Here is a 14615-nt window from a genome sequence, read left to right as displayed (position 1 = left end):
AAAATATCAAACTCCCACAGAATATCAAATATCAAAAGCCCACAGAAGAATATGGTGCTAGGAAGTAGCATTTCTGATTAAAAGGAAAATTTAGTTTTCCATGTAAACTGGGTAAAGTAGGGTTCAAAGCTTTATTCAACATCTTTGGCAAAGAAATAAATGGCATCAATTATTATATTGTAACTTAAATGGAATATGTGGTAGCTGACAATAAATTGTTTCCTTAACTTAAGCACATATGGGCTGACAGTTCTACTCCATGCATTCTTTCAGACTAAAAAACAATCCAATAAAAGTTCAAACAATTGTTTTTTATATCTAATCAGCTAATTTATCACAGTGGATTCCAAAATAAGGTAGTTAGTCTATACTTTCTATATTTAACTTACTAAAAAGCATATGACTGAAAACACTCAGTAATGCACACACAACCCAAATATTCTCCAAAATGTTCTCCAATCTTCCATATCGTATTTCTCAAAAACTGGGAGGCAGATACAGTACATTCTACTAAAGGCACTTGTTCTGTGTGTAGATGATCCTGGCTGGATTTCAGACAGTGGCATGTTTTCAAGAGAACAGAACTTCTGAAATTATTTATTTCAAATATGTTTCATGTGTTTTTTTCATTGTAAGTCATAACTGCATAGAAAAGATTTCACATAAACATACTCTGCTAGAACAGGAACTGTGTAGGATAAGAGGTTCCTGTTATATTCTTAAGAATCCTTTAACTCTCTCATTCACATTAGACTAGACCTATTGAAGCAGATTCAAATAGGAAATGGGCATTTCAAGGGAAAACAAAAACTCAGAGACAGTGGGACAAGGAGGAAGGTATGTGTCTTGGTTTGGTTCCATCCAAATATTCTAGGGTCAGTTTACAGCCCATAGGATAATGAATGGGATCCCTAATAAATGGAATACAATACACCAGAAGTACAGCAGGCTGCAAGGAACGTGAACACTGAAATGTAAAGATAACATCACCACACTATTTAGATTATAGAGAATAAAAATTTATTTGCTATAAATCAGTTTTGGGTTTGGGCTTTGGGTTTGGTTTTTCCACCCTTTTTAGTGAGTGTGATTTTAACAATGGTGAAGATCTGTGGAATGTGTAAAAACATGCTTTTCATATTTAACTATTACAACATGTAATTCCAAAATATTGAAACATTAATGAGATTTAATAAATCTGACAAATTTGTAACTGACCAATAAAAATTGAATTCCAAAATCTATGTGTCAAACCTCAAGATAGCCTATCAATGTGAATTCCGTGGGAATACATTTTACTATAATGCTTTAATGGCTGCAGATTCTGGAAAGTCCAAAAATTCTGTAGGTCAGGCAAAATAAATTTTGGTGTTTTGCCTTAACAAACAGACTGCAATTAGGGAACAAATGCTAGCAATAAGATGATGATCACTAATTTAAAACTGGGCAAAGTGATGCAATGTTGGGCAAAACCAAAAATGACATATTATTTTTGTAGCTGACCATTACAAAAGAAAAAAAAACCAAGAAAATGTATGCTTAATTATGCTTTAAAGAGATCAGTAGCTCATTGCATTTCTGAGTTCTAGTCCCAGTTCAGTATGATGCTTTTTGTTTCCCACAACTCTGATTCAATTTGATTGGCCAGCCTTCCTACATGTCACTCTTCAAGGGCCCATACTGTTGGTTCTGTGTTTCATCAATTGCCTGGAATTCATCATGTGGGCCCTTTTGGTCTTCTGATTTCTCTTTTTGTACCAAATGCACCATTTCCTGAGATTTGCTGGCTTCTCCATTTAATCCATCTTTCTTTTTCTCATCTATGCCTCCTTTGCCATTGTTAATCACAAGCTTCTTCTTCTGCCCACATCTAACAGAAAAGGGAAAGATTGTAAAGTCAAAATATTTAAAGAGAACATGTTATATACTGCCTTCATTTTGTCTGGAGCAGTAGACATTAAAATAATCCATTTCTTGCTTATTTCTTAGGTAAGAACTTTAATTATGGCAGATTAATCTTTATTTTTCAGATTTTTCTGGTTCTGGTACGTTGACATAATTGGAATGAAGCATAACCTATCAAAATAACCTTCTAACAAATTTCTTATTCTGAATGGGACATATCTTTGGATTCTTCAGAAGGTGATAAAAGGCAGATAAAGATGTTTCCTGGAATAATGGCTACAGTGGTTCTTTTGGTTAGCATGGTAGCTTCTCTGACTCAGTTGAGCCGATAATCTTAGATTGGATGGCTTAAGGGTAAGGCTATGTCTATGGATCTTGAGTTGCACATAGATTGAAGTAATGGATCATCTGAGGAAGGGAATGGAAGGAAAGATAAGGAAAGGAAAGGAAAGGCCACAGCTAGGAATCAATGCCTACATTTAAAATTAAGTTGTTTTTAATTAAAAACAACTCAACTGTACTATGTCATTTATTTCAAAGAATGACCAAGTTCATATACCAATGCTCAAAAAGGAAATGCCTTTTCATTTTTTCATTCATCCACATGGTCCTGGAAGGAATGGGCAAATTACAAATTAAAATTGCTACTAAAATCCGTTAGAATCCTTAATTGAAAATTTCCTGGATATATTTCACAATTAAAATTCAGAACTCATCTGAATTTCTCTTTAGAGAATAGTTGAGAGCAACCGCATTAAATGCACTGCATTTCTCATTTCTGCTCAACTTAAGGCTGTTTTTAATGACCTCTCATGACATGTGCTTTTCCAGGTTTTTTTTTTTTCATAAAATGAAATATCTTTGTGCTTCTTTTGTGGTTTCAAGGTATTCTTGTTTCATATCTCTCTTTTTATGTCTCTTACAACTTGAAGTGTCAAATATGTTACCTAAGTTTTATGTGTTCTTTCTTTCTGAATTAGTTTAGACAGATCTAAACAAATAAGCAGTCTGTCTCTCTATTCGCTTGATGTTAAGAGAGTTACACCTACACTGCTCTTCCTAGTTTTCCTTACAGCTTGGCCCTATTTCCCTGCATGAGCTGTTATTCAATCACTGGAAGATGACTTGAATAAATGTTTCAAACTGAGTGAAGTATAACAATGAATGAGCTAGAAGTCTCTTTATGACTTCTAGCAAAGTTTATAGAATCCTGATCACTCTGTTCTCTTCTAAAATAATGCTCATCACAGAAGACAGAACTGTGAAAGGAGAAAACATCTATAGAAAAGGGGGAGGTATGGTTTTCACTGCATATTCTTTATCTGAATTAATCTTGTAGGGCTTCTGAAAAACATGAACAGCTCTGCATTTTATTTTTAAATTTTGTTGCTGAAATAAAGATTGCCCAAGCTCACCAATAAGTTACAAAATATTCCAAGTTATATCTGTACTATGCTTTAAAACTGTGAGAACTTATTTAGTAAATGACTTTTAATACTAAGAAAAGCTAATTCTTCAACTGGGAAACACTATTCTTTTATAATTTTGCACATTTTCAGGAGATGCTATCTGCATTTGATTATCATTGGTCAGCTTTAGAAATATTTTTAAAAATTAACCAAGTGTGCTTTAGTACAATAATAGCATCCAAACATCAAGATTTAACATAAATTAGTGAAGAACAATACTCTTATTCAAAATAAGAAATTATGTTACAAAAAATGCTGAACAAGCAGGAAATGCTGGCTCTTACCTAGTTACAAAGTTAGTGTTTAATTAATATGTAGGCAAATAATTTATATGAGCAATAGCATCCAGTTATCTAATTACATCAATACTAATTACTAATACATACTATAGACAATTGTTAATTTTCAAATACTATTCAGAAAATAATCTGGGGTAAATCCCAGCAACTTGCTTCAAGATAGCTCTTTGTTCTGACTCAAAAGAAGAAAAATTATATGGCAATGGAGAGGCTGAAAAATCCACTTTTGAATTGGCACGGAAAAGGACATATCTTAAAATGAACACTGAACTAGGAGATAAAGTAGTAAGTTAGGGTGTCTTATATGTTTAAAAACAGTGGTCTATGGCTTCCATTTGTGCTTGTTGATTAAATTCTCTATAACGCTGTCTCCTTTGAATGCTGTAAAATTGTCAGTCCTAAAAATATTTCAGCAAAAGACTTGGCACTGAGAAATGGAAAACTACAACAACATTTCTTACCTCCTTCGACTGTTTACAGCAATGCAAACACCAAGAATCAATGCCAGGGCCAAAAGAGAAGCAACTACAATAAGCCAATCTGCAGATAGAAAAAAAACATTCCTTTGTCATTTGATCAGAGAATTGAAATATTCTTTATGATCTTGTTTTTACATAAGTGAAAGTTATGTTCCAGCTACTCTTAACAACAATTGTATATAAGCAATGATAGTTGTATCCATTATTGTATTATCCTATGTGTGGTAGAAGACAATGACAGCTGATGTTACTTCCACAGTTGTGAGAGTGGAACAAAATGTGATTCTGGTTAAAAAAATAAAAATCTCATGTTTCTGTATACTACTTTAGCCACAGTAAGATTTTCCAATAGTCAAATGTCATGGGTGGGATGAGGGAACAACACACCATAAGAAAGACAATATTCTAAACATTAACTAAAGAATGTATTTTAATCTGGCTCAAAGCCAGAAGTCAAATTACATGGTTTACAAATTAGAGATCTGAGATTCTAAATTAAGGTATGATTCTTCAATTAAAGCACTTTTGAATATTACGATTAGCATCAATATTGCTATGTTAAGCAGTTTTGAAATTGCTATTCATTTTCTATGATAAATAGGATAACACTTATTGGGTAAGTGTATATATCACAGATAAAAATTATATAAGAAATAAAGCAATTATATGGTTGAACCGTAAGATCTCACTTCTTAGCCATGGAAATATACTAGATTACAGCTGTCACTGATTCCATGCCACACTACCAAATTATACTATATTCGTACATGCCAGTAAAATTGTGACATTCTATAATCGGCATTCTATAATCCAAAAATAATCCAAAGTAATGAATTTCAACAGAACTTTCCCTTTGTTTGTACACTATTGAATATATACATAATTCAACTTTTTTTTTTCTGTTGACAGTACTTTTCCTGATTTAAGCCACTGGTCTTAGTGTTAGAGAACCTTTAATTCCAATATATCCTAAGACAAGGGCCTGTGGAGGTGGAGAGAAATGAAAAGTGTGCAAAAACATGACATCATTGGAAGGTATATATCTAATGGTGCCATTTGCATGTTTTAGGCACAAAAGATGACAACAAAAAAATACAGGAACATCACAGTATGACTGCGTGATAAATACCAATAATAAAAGCACAGAAGCAAACCTGGTATATGAGCCATTCGGGGTTGATTGTTTCCTGACTCTTCCGGCAAAGGTGTCACATTTTTGTCTCTCACTACACTGTGTTTGTTTGGATCAGGACCTAGAGAAAAGGCATGCATTACACTCTGCATTATCAATATCTGGAATTTCTGCTTTTGTATCTTCAGAGGAAAAATAACACGCTATTATTTAACCAGCCTCTGTGGACTGATGTGTTTCATTCATAACAAAGCTTTAATTCCCATAAGTATGAGCTATCACCACTTATGGAGATAGGAATCTTTATTTCACACAGACACACACACAAACACCACTAAAAGGTTGCTTTTTTTTCTTCAGAAGATGTGGGAGAGCTGTACTATGCCAGGGAAATTTAATAAAGCATACTACTGTTTCAGTTTACTTCAGCAAGTCTTTTGTAGACAGAAATATCCAGACTGATTTGAATTGGAAAGCATAGCTAAATTCCAGGTGCAAATAAGTAAAAGACACTTCTTTCAAAAATTGATATTTCTAATATTATACAACTATGGTTGCTCTCACTTTTCCAGTAAGTCCCACTGGTTTGTATTAGAAACAATAAAAAATGGTGATTTAAATGAATACCAAGGATAAAAAACAAAGTATTAGCATTTGAATTCAAGAGTTCAATACATCGTAACTGTGACAGTGAGCATATGTTGCAATATACCTAATTCAGATAATTCGTAATGGTTACCAGATGATGAGTAAATCAAAATGAATCCACAGAGAATACACGGGGCACTGAGTAGAAAGGTTAGAAACAACCTACTTAAACTGATTCGTGAATTTGGAAAGAATTTATCCAGCAAAATAAAGTCTACATCAGATTAGGAAAACAGTAGTGTTTGCTCTAGAATTCATGATTACAAATTCACCTAGTTCACAATAGCTACATTCTGAAAAACAGGCCTATAATTCTGTTTATTTCTACATATTTAAACAATTTGTTTTTTTCAAATTATTCTCTCCTACAGCTTTTAGACTAAAAATTCTAAAGCTGACATTCTGTTGCTAGAAGTCTACCAAATTTAAATTATTATATAAATTTTTAGATATGTTATATATTATACTATATAATATAGTGGTACATACTATACTGTGCTAATGGAAAGAACAAAATGAGATATACAAGTAGCGCCTTTTAATGTTTATACTATTATAAACATTCAGGATTCGAACCAGATCAGACTCCTTTTATGTCTCGGTCACAATGGATATCTCAAAAAAGCCTCCTTTGCACTGAAGGGATCTAACACTTCCTTGCACTGACATCTGAGACAGGCACATGATGGAAAAGGAGTGTTTTAGTGTTGATTTGCTGTGGAATTTTACTAGGAGGCACAGTACTTTAATCAAAATTTCTGATAGAAAAATCATTCTACAGGAGAAATTACTGCTACTTATTCTAGAATAAATAGTAGAGCAAATACTACAGGATTTATCTGAAGTATTTATGAAAAGCCCAGAAAAGCCCATAAGGTTTTTAAAGTGTTAAACTGGAATATCTGGAAAGCCCCAAATTCCTCTTTAGCCAAGAGCAGAACAAGTCTCAGATGCTACTCAGAGAAGTATCAGATGTAGATGCTGCTATCAATTTGCAACCTCTCTTGCTGATATAAAGACCGGCCTATTTGATTTCATCTGATTTCATTTATTAACATGGCATAATCTAAAGATTGGTAAACAATAACAGACAGTTCATTTAAAGTTCTAATTAAGGTAGCAAATATATTTAAACAATCTGTTTTTTCAAATTATTCTCTCCTACAGCTTTTAGACTAAAAATTCTAACCCTTAATGTCCCATTTCCCAAAATCAAATGTATGAAATATCATGCAATTTCATTACTTCTTCTCAAAGCTCAAGGAGCAATAGCAAAATTTTATGAGATTTTGGTGTTCTCGTGCAAGACTATCGAAACCTGCAAATTACAGTATTTTATTATTTTAAATGAAAATCTGAAAATTCCCTGGTTTCAGCCAAAATCAATTATAATCAGATTTAGAAAAAGTAGTCAATTGCAACACATTAGAAATTAGTGTCATGCATGTCATTATGTCCAAAAGTGATACAACAGTAATTACTTATTCTTTAGAAATCAGAAAAGAATACTCCACAGCGAGAAACGATAGAAAAATTATCGCCCTAGCCACAAAATTTCACAGAGAATCACACACCTCCTAGTGGGCAATATTCCAACCATATATATCTTTATATGAAGTTATAGACCATAGACAAGTTTGTTTGTAGTAAGATTTCCCTTGAAAATCAAGAGTTCCACATTGCTTTCCTCATAAATATTAATCTTTTCTTATTTTTACTGATAGGTCATCCAAATTCATAAATTATGAGACAGGAACTAAATATTAAAGTTATAGGAACATATACTATAGGTTTTACTGTCTGTGGAAGGTGGATGTCTGTTTATAGGATCTTGACTGTTATTTATAACATTTTCATCATCACTGGTCCATGTAGGATGCCACTTTGGACCAAGATCTGATTTTTCATTTTTGTCTCCATCACTGGAGGCCACAACTGGGGTAACAAGAATTAAATCAATTATGAGCAGGATATATGCAGGATCAAAACTTTTCCTACCAAATTCTTACTTCAAGTTTAAAAAATGGAAAAATGAAAATGAAATGTAAGAGATATTCTCTTTCTTATTGCCAAATATTATGGCCTGTTGCAATATGTGCACAGTACAGATAGTCCTCAATCTACAACCAGAATTGAGCCCAAAATTTATGTTGCTAAGTGAAAATGAGTTTTGTGAGTTTTGCCCCATTTTATGACCTTTTTTGCCACAGTTGTTAAGTGAATCATTTCAGTTTTAAATTAGTAGCACAGTTGTTAAGTAAATTTGGTTTCCCCATTGACTTTGCTTGTCAGAAGCTGACTCCCGGACACTGCGAGGGTCATAAATATGAACCAGCTGCGAAGCATCTGAATTTTGTTCACATAACCATGAGGATGCTGCAATGGTCGTAAGTGTGAAAAACGGTCACAACTCCCTTTTTTCAGTGCCGTTATCACTTTGAAGGTCACTAAACAAATGGCTGTAAATCAAGGTCTACCTGTGGTGATAGATTAAGAAGCAGATGAGGGACAAGGGGAAAAAAAGAAAGAAATGCTTCCAATAACTGTCAGCATGAAGTCCATCTCTTACCTTACACTAATAAGCAAAGTTACTTTTATGCATGCACAGACATGAAAATATATTAAGAAAGTTCATATATTTTTACTTGTAATAAATATAACAACACCAGACTATAGTAAGTGATGCTGACAGCTATTGCAGTACATTTAAAAAAAGGTAAACACAATATTTCATTCAACATTTTATCTCCACAGATAGATAATCCATGTATCAGCACTACTAGTTGTTGTACATTCTCTAATTAACTAAATACCCTTTTAAAAAAAAACTGTAATGATAGCAGGAAGCAACCCAATTATAAACACGCAATTATTGACATCTTATTATTACATTGTCAACAAATATTCTCTTGTACATGAAATCTGCTGGTCATGCTAACTTAAAAAACATTTAAAGATATCACTAGACAGAAAGAATTGAAACAAAATAAATTTGTAAATGTAAACAGACCTACATGGCAAATAAATGGCTTAGAAAATGAAATTTATAGATTCCAATATTAAATGCAGATCTATACAATACTGCATAAAAATAACCTAAAGCGTTTTAAAAACTAGTTTTAAGTACATAAAATACATGCTTTTCAAAATGTGTATATCACAAAAATGTAGCTCATTTCCTCATGATGCCAAATGTAAAATTATTTTAATCCAGAATGGGCACTGAACTTTGAATGCCTCAAAGACATGTGATTCTTATGATCTTATTGGCCAAAAGCCATCAGAATGACCGTGGCTACTGCATTCATAGCAGTCACATGCATTCTGGTATGAACCTATTTATTCACCCACTATTCTTCCACACATATCCAAGGAAACAATTTCAGTGAAACAATAAATTATATAAACATCTATATTATTCAAGATTTTTTGTTAGTAATTTCAAATCCTAATTACAGTCAAAAAGAGCCATTAGTTCACTAGTTTCAGATGTTGATTCCATAGTTATTTTTCTTATCATCATCATCATCATCATCATCATCATCATGCAACCAATTAATTACCAATAAAGAATATTTGTAGCTCAGGGTTGAAATGTGGGCTCCTTGATGCTCTCTGAGCTTGATTGCTTTCTTGCAGATATTTCATTACCCAAACCAGGTAGTACTAGCAGAGCACCAGAGAGCACCAAGGACCTGTCAACCAATTATTTTCACCAGTAACCTGTAAAACATTAATGATACAGTAGGCTGAAATTTACAAATCGAAAGAGGATATAAGAATCTGGCTTTATTTATGTATTTGAGCATTAGAAATAGATAAAACAAAGATTGCTGGATGAATAATAGATAGAAATAAATAGAACCATGTAGACTATGAGTGAACCTGGGACAAAGTAAAAATTTCCTTTCCAGGCTCTCATTCTATCCAATGGAAAGTGACATACCTCACTCATAAAGTGTTCTTAGGCGCATTTTTTACATGCCTAAAATAGACACGAAATTAAAAACAGAAGAATATCTCACCTAATAGAAAGGTAAAAAAGATCCCACCACCATTCTAGTGGATACCTGTATGATCAGTTTTATTTTTTTCATTTATTCCTCTTCGAGGAACAATTCCGGGATATAACACATCCATTGTGGGTTTTGCAGTATACTTGTCTTCACTAACCCATTGCCTCACTGGTTCTGAGGTTGGATCTTCTTTGGTCCCATAAAAGCCCATATCTATGGCAGCGATAAAGCAATGGAGAATGAAACAAAACTATTAGCTGCATTTTCATTCCCTTGGCAGCACAGGTCCAATTTTTTTCCCCGCAGAACAATATAATATTGGTTATAATTCAAGCATACAAAAAAGCACACTATAATTCTTACAGCAAGTCCCATCCTAATTAACTCTTGTTGGGTGCTCTGTTTTCTTTCCTGTGTCCACCAAAGATTATTAGTGGTTACCGGTAGTAAAATTGGTACGCAGATTTTCCATGATATCTATTGTTATGCACAGACAGCAAAATAATTCACAAGTAAAGACAATGGTTGCCGCTTAAAATTGGGCTTTTAAAAGGGTTTTCCCTCTCTTCCCCATCACTATATGCATTCTTGCTTTGGTAACATTATATCCTAAATCTAAATCATAATTGTGTAAAATCATAATTTTACACACACACTCACTGCAAGTTTCCAATCAATTTGTTATCCCAGAAATAATCACTGGATGCCTTTGGAGAATTAGAAAAAATGCAGATCACCATATACTGAATAAGATAAATATATCAAAATGTAGATTATAACACTAAGATTCAGAATGTGTTTGTCGAACTCAATACAGATGAACTCAATACAGAAGCCTGATGATGGCAGATGAGATTCTGCCGAAACGTTGCTACAACTTTAAAAGCGCAACTATGACGTGGGAAAATACCCGAACAAAGCTGAATACCATATATGTAAGTACCCGCGAAAACTTAACACACACACACACACACACACACACACACACACACACTGTAGGTACTATGAAACCATGCTTCATCCATCCATCACTATGAAAGGACAATATTATTCACAGCAATACCTTCATAAGAATCACGTTCATTTTCATGATGTTTACTGATTTCCATGTCATTACTGGAAGTATTAGTAGGTTTTTCTTCACTGATCCAGTCTGGCTGGTAAATAGGAGGCAATGGTGATTGAGCTGAATCTTCAAGATCCTTGAGTATGGCAACTGTTTGATGAACCAACGATGAACTTAGATTTGGATATTTAAAATTTCAATCTGTGTATTGTCCAAATGAAATCCCATCCAAATAATTATTGCTCAAAATTTCTACTTCATATTTTCTGTATTTTTAAAAAATGAGCTTTTGAGCATGTTTGCCATCGGGTCAATTATATTCATTGACTAAAAATAATCTTATGATTCACTCAATGTAATATATCCCCAAGGACCACTGTAATTGGAAGCATATTAACCAATACTATCTATATGAAAGGTTTTGCTGCACTACTTTGTCCAGTTGATGGAATAACATCCAGTGTTCCTTTGCCTTTTGTGATGTTGTGAGATTTTTATGTTCTTTATTCAATTCATCATATACATTACGTATTACTTGATGAGTAGTATCTTCATGTCTGGTATTCTCATTAATTCTCACAATCATTCTAATGATGGTTGGATAATCTTTAAATATTGTGGAACAGCTGCACAATCACTTCCTACATTTTTTTCAGTAGTTGGTACTTTTTTGGCATTGTATTAATATTTAACTAGATAACTACTGTAAAAATGCAGCAATATGAATTTAATCCTTGACTAAAGCAAGGTTACAGGGGAAACAGAACTACAAAATGAACTACAAAATGAACTACTAATTTGATATCTAGCAGACCTGTAGATTCCCTTTCTATTTAAACTCTTTCATACTAAAGATGTGAACTTTGTATGCAACACCATTACAACAGAAGCAAGTAGACTATTTTCAAAACTTCATGCCTATTTAACATGTATAAATGGTTCATGTAGCAATTATTAAAGACTATAGCTGTTTCAATAATAGAGTTTTGTCTAAATTTGATTCCACTTGGAACTACTTCTTTCCACCCACTGAATAAATATCTTCCATGTCCTGAAGGTTTCAGCATAATTAATTTAGGCTATTATAGTAAATGATCTAGAATGGCAATACAGATAAAATTAATTCTTGTTTCCCCCTAGTACCTGTATGCGATGTTTTGTTCTCTTGCACATTGTCTGGGAGATTATTAATTCCAGGTATGAAATCATTTATTGATGAATTTGTAGGGTGAAGTTTTTCTTTCAAATCAGGATCTTCCTTAATCAATGGATCTTGGGTAGAATCCTTATAATCATCAGGTTCAGTGGAAATCATAGCTATTATAATATGGATGGATTGATTTGAAATAAAATAGGAGTGACTTTCACTAAATAAATTTCTAAAACATATATACAATGCATGGCTTCTGTCTTTCTGACCTGCAAATCACTGCACTGGTTTGACAAATGTAGGTATTTTTCATTGAGCAGACATATTTTAATTTCAAAGTATTAATATTTCCCTAATTTTGGATTATGATGATAGAACATTGCTAGTGAAACATTCATAGTATTCATTTTCAAGTGACTATTTTCAACACCTAAACAAATGAAATGAATTAATATTCTTCCATAAACTGGTTCGTAAATTGTCTTCTTGTAAACCCTGAGGAATTGATGCTAAACCATCAGTTTAATTATCTATTCAACATAATTTTAAACATATTTTCTGGCTGTACTTTTATACAGATTATATGTTGAAATATCATATATTTATCTTTTTTTTCTTTTTTGAGAAAGACCACAAACATGGCAGAATAAGCTGGTTAAAATTATATCTTCTGAGAAATACCTGTCTGAGTTGTTTCCAATTCAGGCTTTCTCTCAATCTGAATAATTTCAGATTGAACATCATCCCTAGTTTTGTTCTCAGTGAGATCCTTTTTATTGTCCAGTCCTGGATGGATGTCATAAAATGGATTTTGTGTGGTTTCGTTGCCTTTGCCTTTCTCCTTGGAGACTACAGTTGCTGCAATAATTGATTTCAAAAGTTTTGTTTGCATATGCCACATTTGTTGAACCATATTCTAATACAAATTTAAATATAATTCCCTTGATTGCATATTACTTATTATTTACAACAATAGATTAAGTAATCTCTTTTCTAGTTCAGAAATATGAAAATGAATAAAAATTTCTTCACCTAATATCAACTAAAATTTCTTTGGAGAAATTCCCCAGAGAGAAAATCAATTCTGTGATTTTTTTTTCTAAATTTTATTTATGAATTTATCTATCGTCAATACAATATTATATTCTATACTAATGTACAAATACAATCTTTATGGATGAAACAAAACGTATCCCTATACAGCTAAGATTTATTGTCACATTACGTATTAATCACATATGATCAAATTTTATTAATAACAATTTACAATTCATTTGGAACAATAGTTAATGGCTTCATATTCTATTTAAAGCTATAGCACAATTCAACCAGAAAAATAATAGAATACAAATTTTTTAAAAAACATTGCTAATACCTAAATGTGAAATATTATTTTCATGCTTACTTGCAGTTGGATGAAGAATTCCAGGCAGCAATTGCTCTCTAGATGTGTTTGTGTGATATCTTTCTTCACTATTCTTTAAGTGTAATAATGAATCACGAGTCGGAACTTCAGAGTCAGTGCTAACACTGGAAACTACTGCTGTTACAAAGATGGCTGGGTCAGTTTTAAATACTTTTCGGAGCTACTTTTCCAGTTTCTCATTTACATAGTTATAAATAGAAAAAGAAAACCAAGAATATCTTAAAACTGTTTTAGTGGAGTAAAAATGTTTACATGCCATATGAAATAAGTTTTTTTTCTTCCTTCCATTCAATCATGTCCGATTCCTGAAACTGATTGAACAAGCCTCTGTGCTTTTCTTGACAAGGTTTTTCAGAAGTGTTTTGCCAAAGCCTGCTTCCTAGGGCTAAGAAAAAGTGACTGGCCCAAGGTTACCCTTCCGCCTTTGGGATTAATATGGGACTAGAAGTCAGAGTTTCCTGCTTTCTAGTCTGAAACCTTAATCACAAGATTAAACTGGCTTTCAGTGTGAAGCATTGTTGTCGCCATTTAATCATGTCCAGCTCTCAACCAAAGGGGTCTATTAGATCTATATCTACAGGACCTAATTCAGCTAGAAAAAATAGTGAAAAATAAGTGCATTTTCTTTTACAAAGAAAGAACAAATACTGCTGTGGAATAAGTCCCTTTTCTGCTAAAATTAAAAAGAGGATTATTATTTTGTACAGGTGGTCCTCAATTAATATCTGCCCTATTTAATGATTGTTTGAAATTATGACAGTGTTGAAAAACTAACTTTTTGATCTGTATTCATACCTACAATCATGGGATTGCTATCTGGGCAATTAATAACTGGCAGGCATTAACAATCATAACTGGCAGGCATTGAACAAAATCATTTGTTCCACAATTGCATGATTGCCATTTGAGCACTTCACAGCCAGTTTCTAACAAGCAGAGTCAACAGAGAAGCCAGAAGTAAAGACACAATTCAATCATGCGATGTCTCACTTAACCACAGGTGACCCACATAACAACTGCATTGC

At 32.9% G+C, this 14615-nt stretch overlaps 1 protein-coding gene across 12 annotated transcripts in view; it reads right to left on the bottom strand.

Moving 5' to 3' along the window:
* Window positions 1–292: 292 nt before the first annotated feature.
* CD44 (CD44 molecule (IN blood group)) overlaps window positions 293–14615 on the bottom strand; it is a 75979-nt gene continuing 61656 nt past the window's right edge. For 4 of the 12 annotated variants that reach the window (XM_026664691.2, XM_087951235.1, XM_087951237.1 and 1 more), the window contains 8 exons: window positions 13570–13707; window positions 12846–13022; window positions 12158–12331; window positions 11012–11164; window positions 10003–10161; window positions 5307–5405; window positions 4135–4213; window positions 293–1870 (listed from right to left, as the gene is read on the bottom strand). In XM_026664691.2, coding sequence (XP_026520476.2) covers window positions 1654–1870; window positions 4135–4213; window positions 5307–5405; window positions 10003–10161; window positions 11012–11164; window positions 12158–12331; window positions 12846–13022; window positions 13570–13707 — 1196 coding nt within the window. In that variant the 3' untranslated portion in view covers window positions 293–1653. The remainder of the gene's footprint in view (window positions 1871–4134; window positions 4214–5306; window positions 5406–10002; window positions 10162–11011; window positions 11165–12157; window positions 12332–12845; window positions 13023–13569; window positions 13708–14615) is intronic. The other 8 variants (XM_087951233.1, XM_087951236.1, XM_087951238.1 and 5 more) reach the window with 3 other exon arrangements.

The sequence above is a fragment of the Notechis scutatus genome, chromosome 1 (assembly GCF_049901735.1).
Source record: "Notechis scutatus isolate UNSWTSFEM ecotype Mainland chromosome 1, rNotScu1.2, whole genome shotgun sequence".
Lineage (NCBI taxonomy): Eukaryota > Metazoa > Chordata > Lepidosauria > Squamata > Elapidae > Notechis > Notechis scutatus.
Note: the sequence above shows the minus strand (reverse complement) of the source record. Positions and strands in the feature narration are given on the sequence as shown.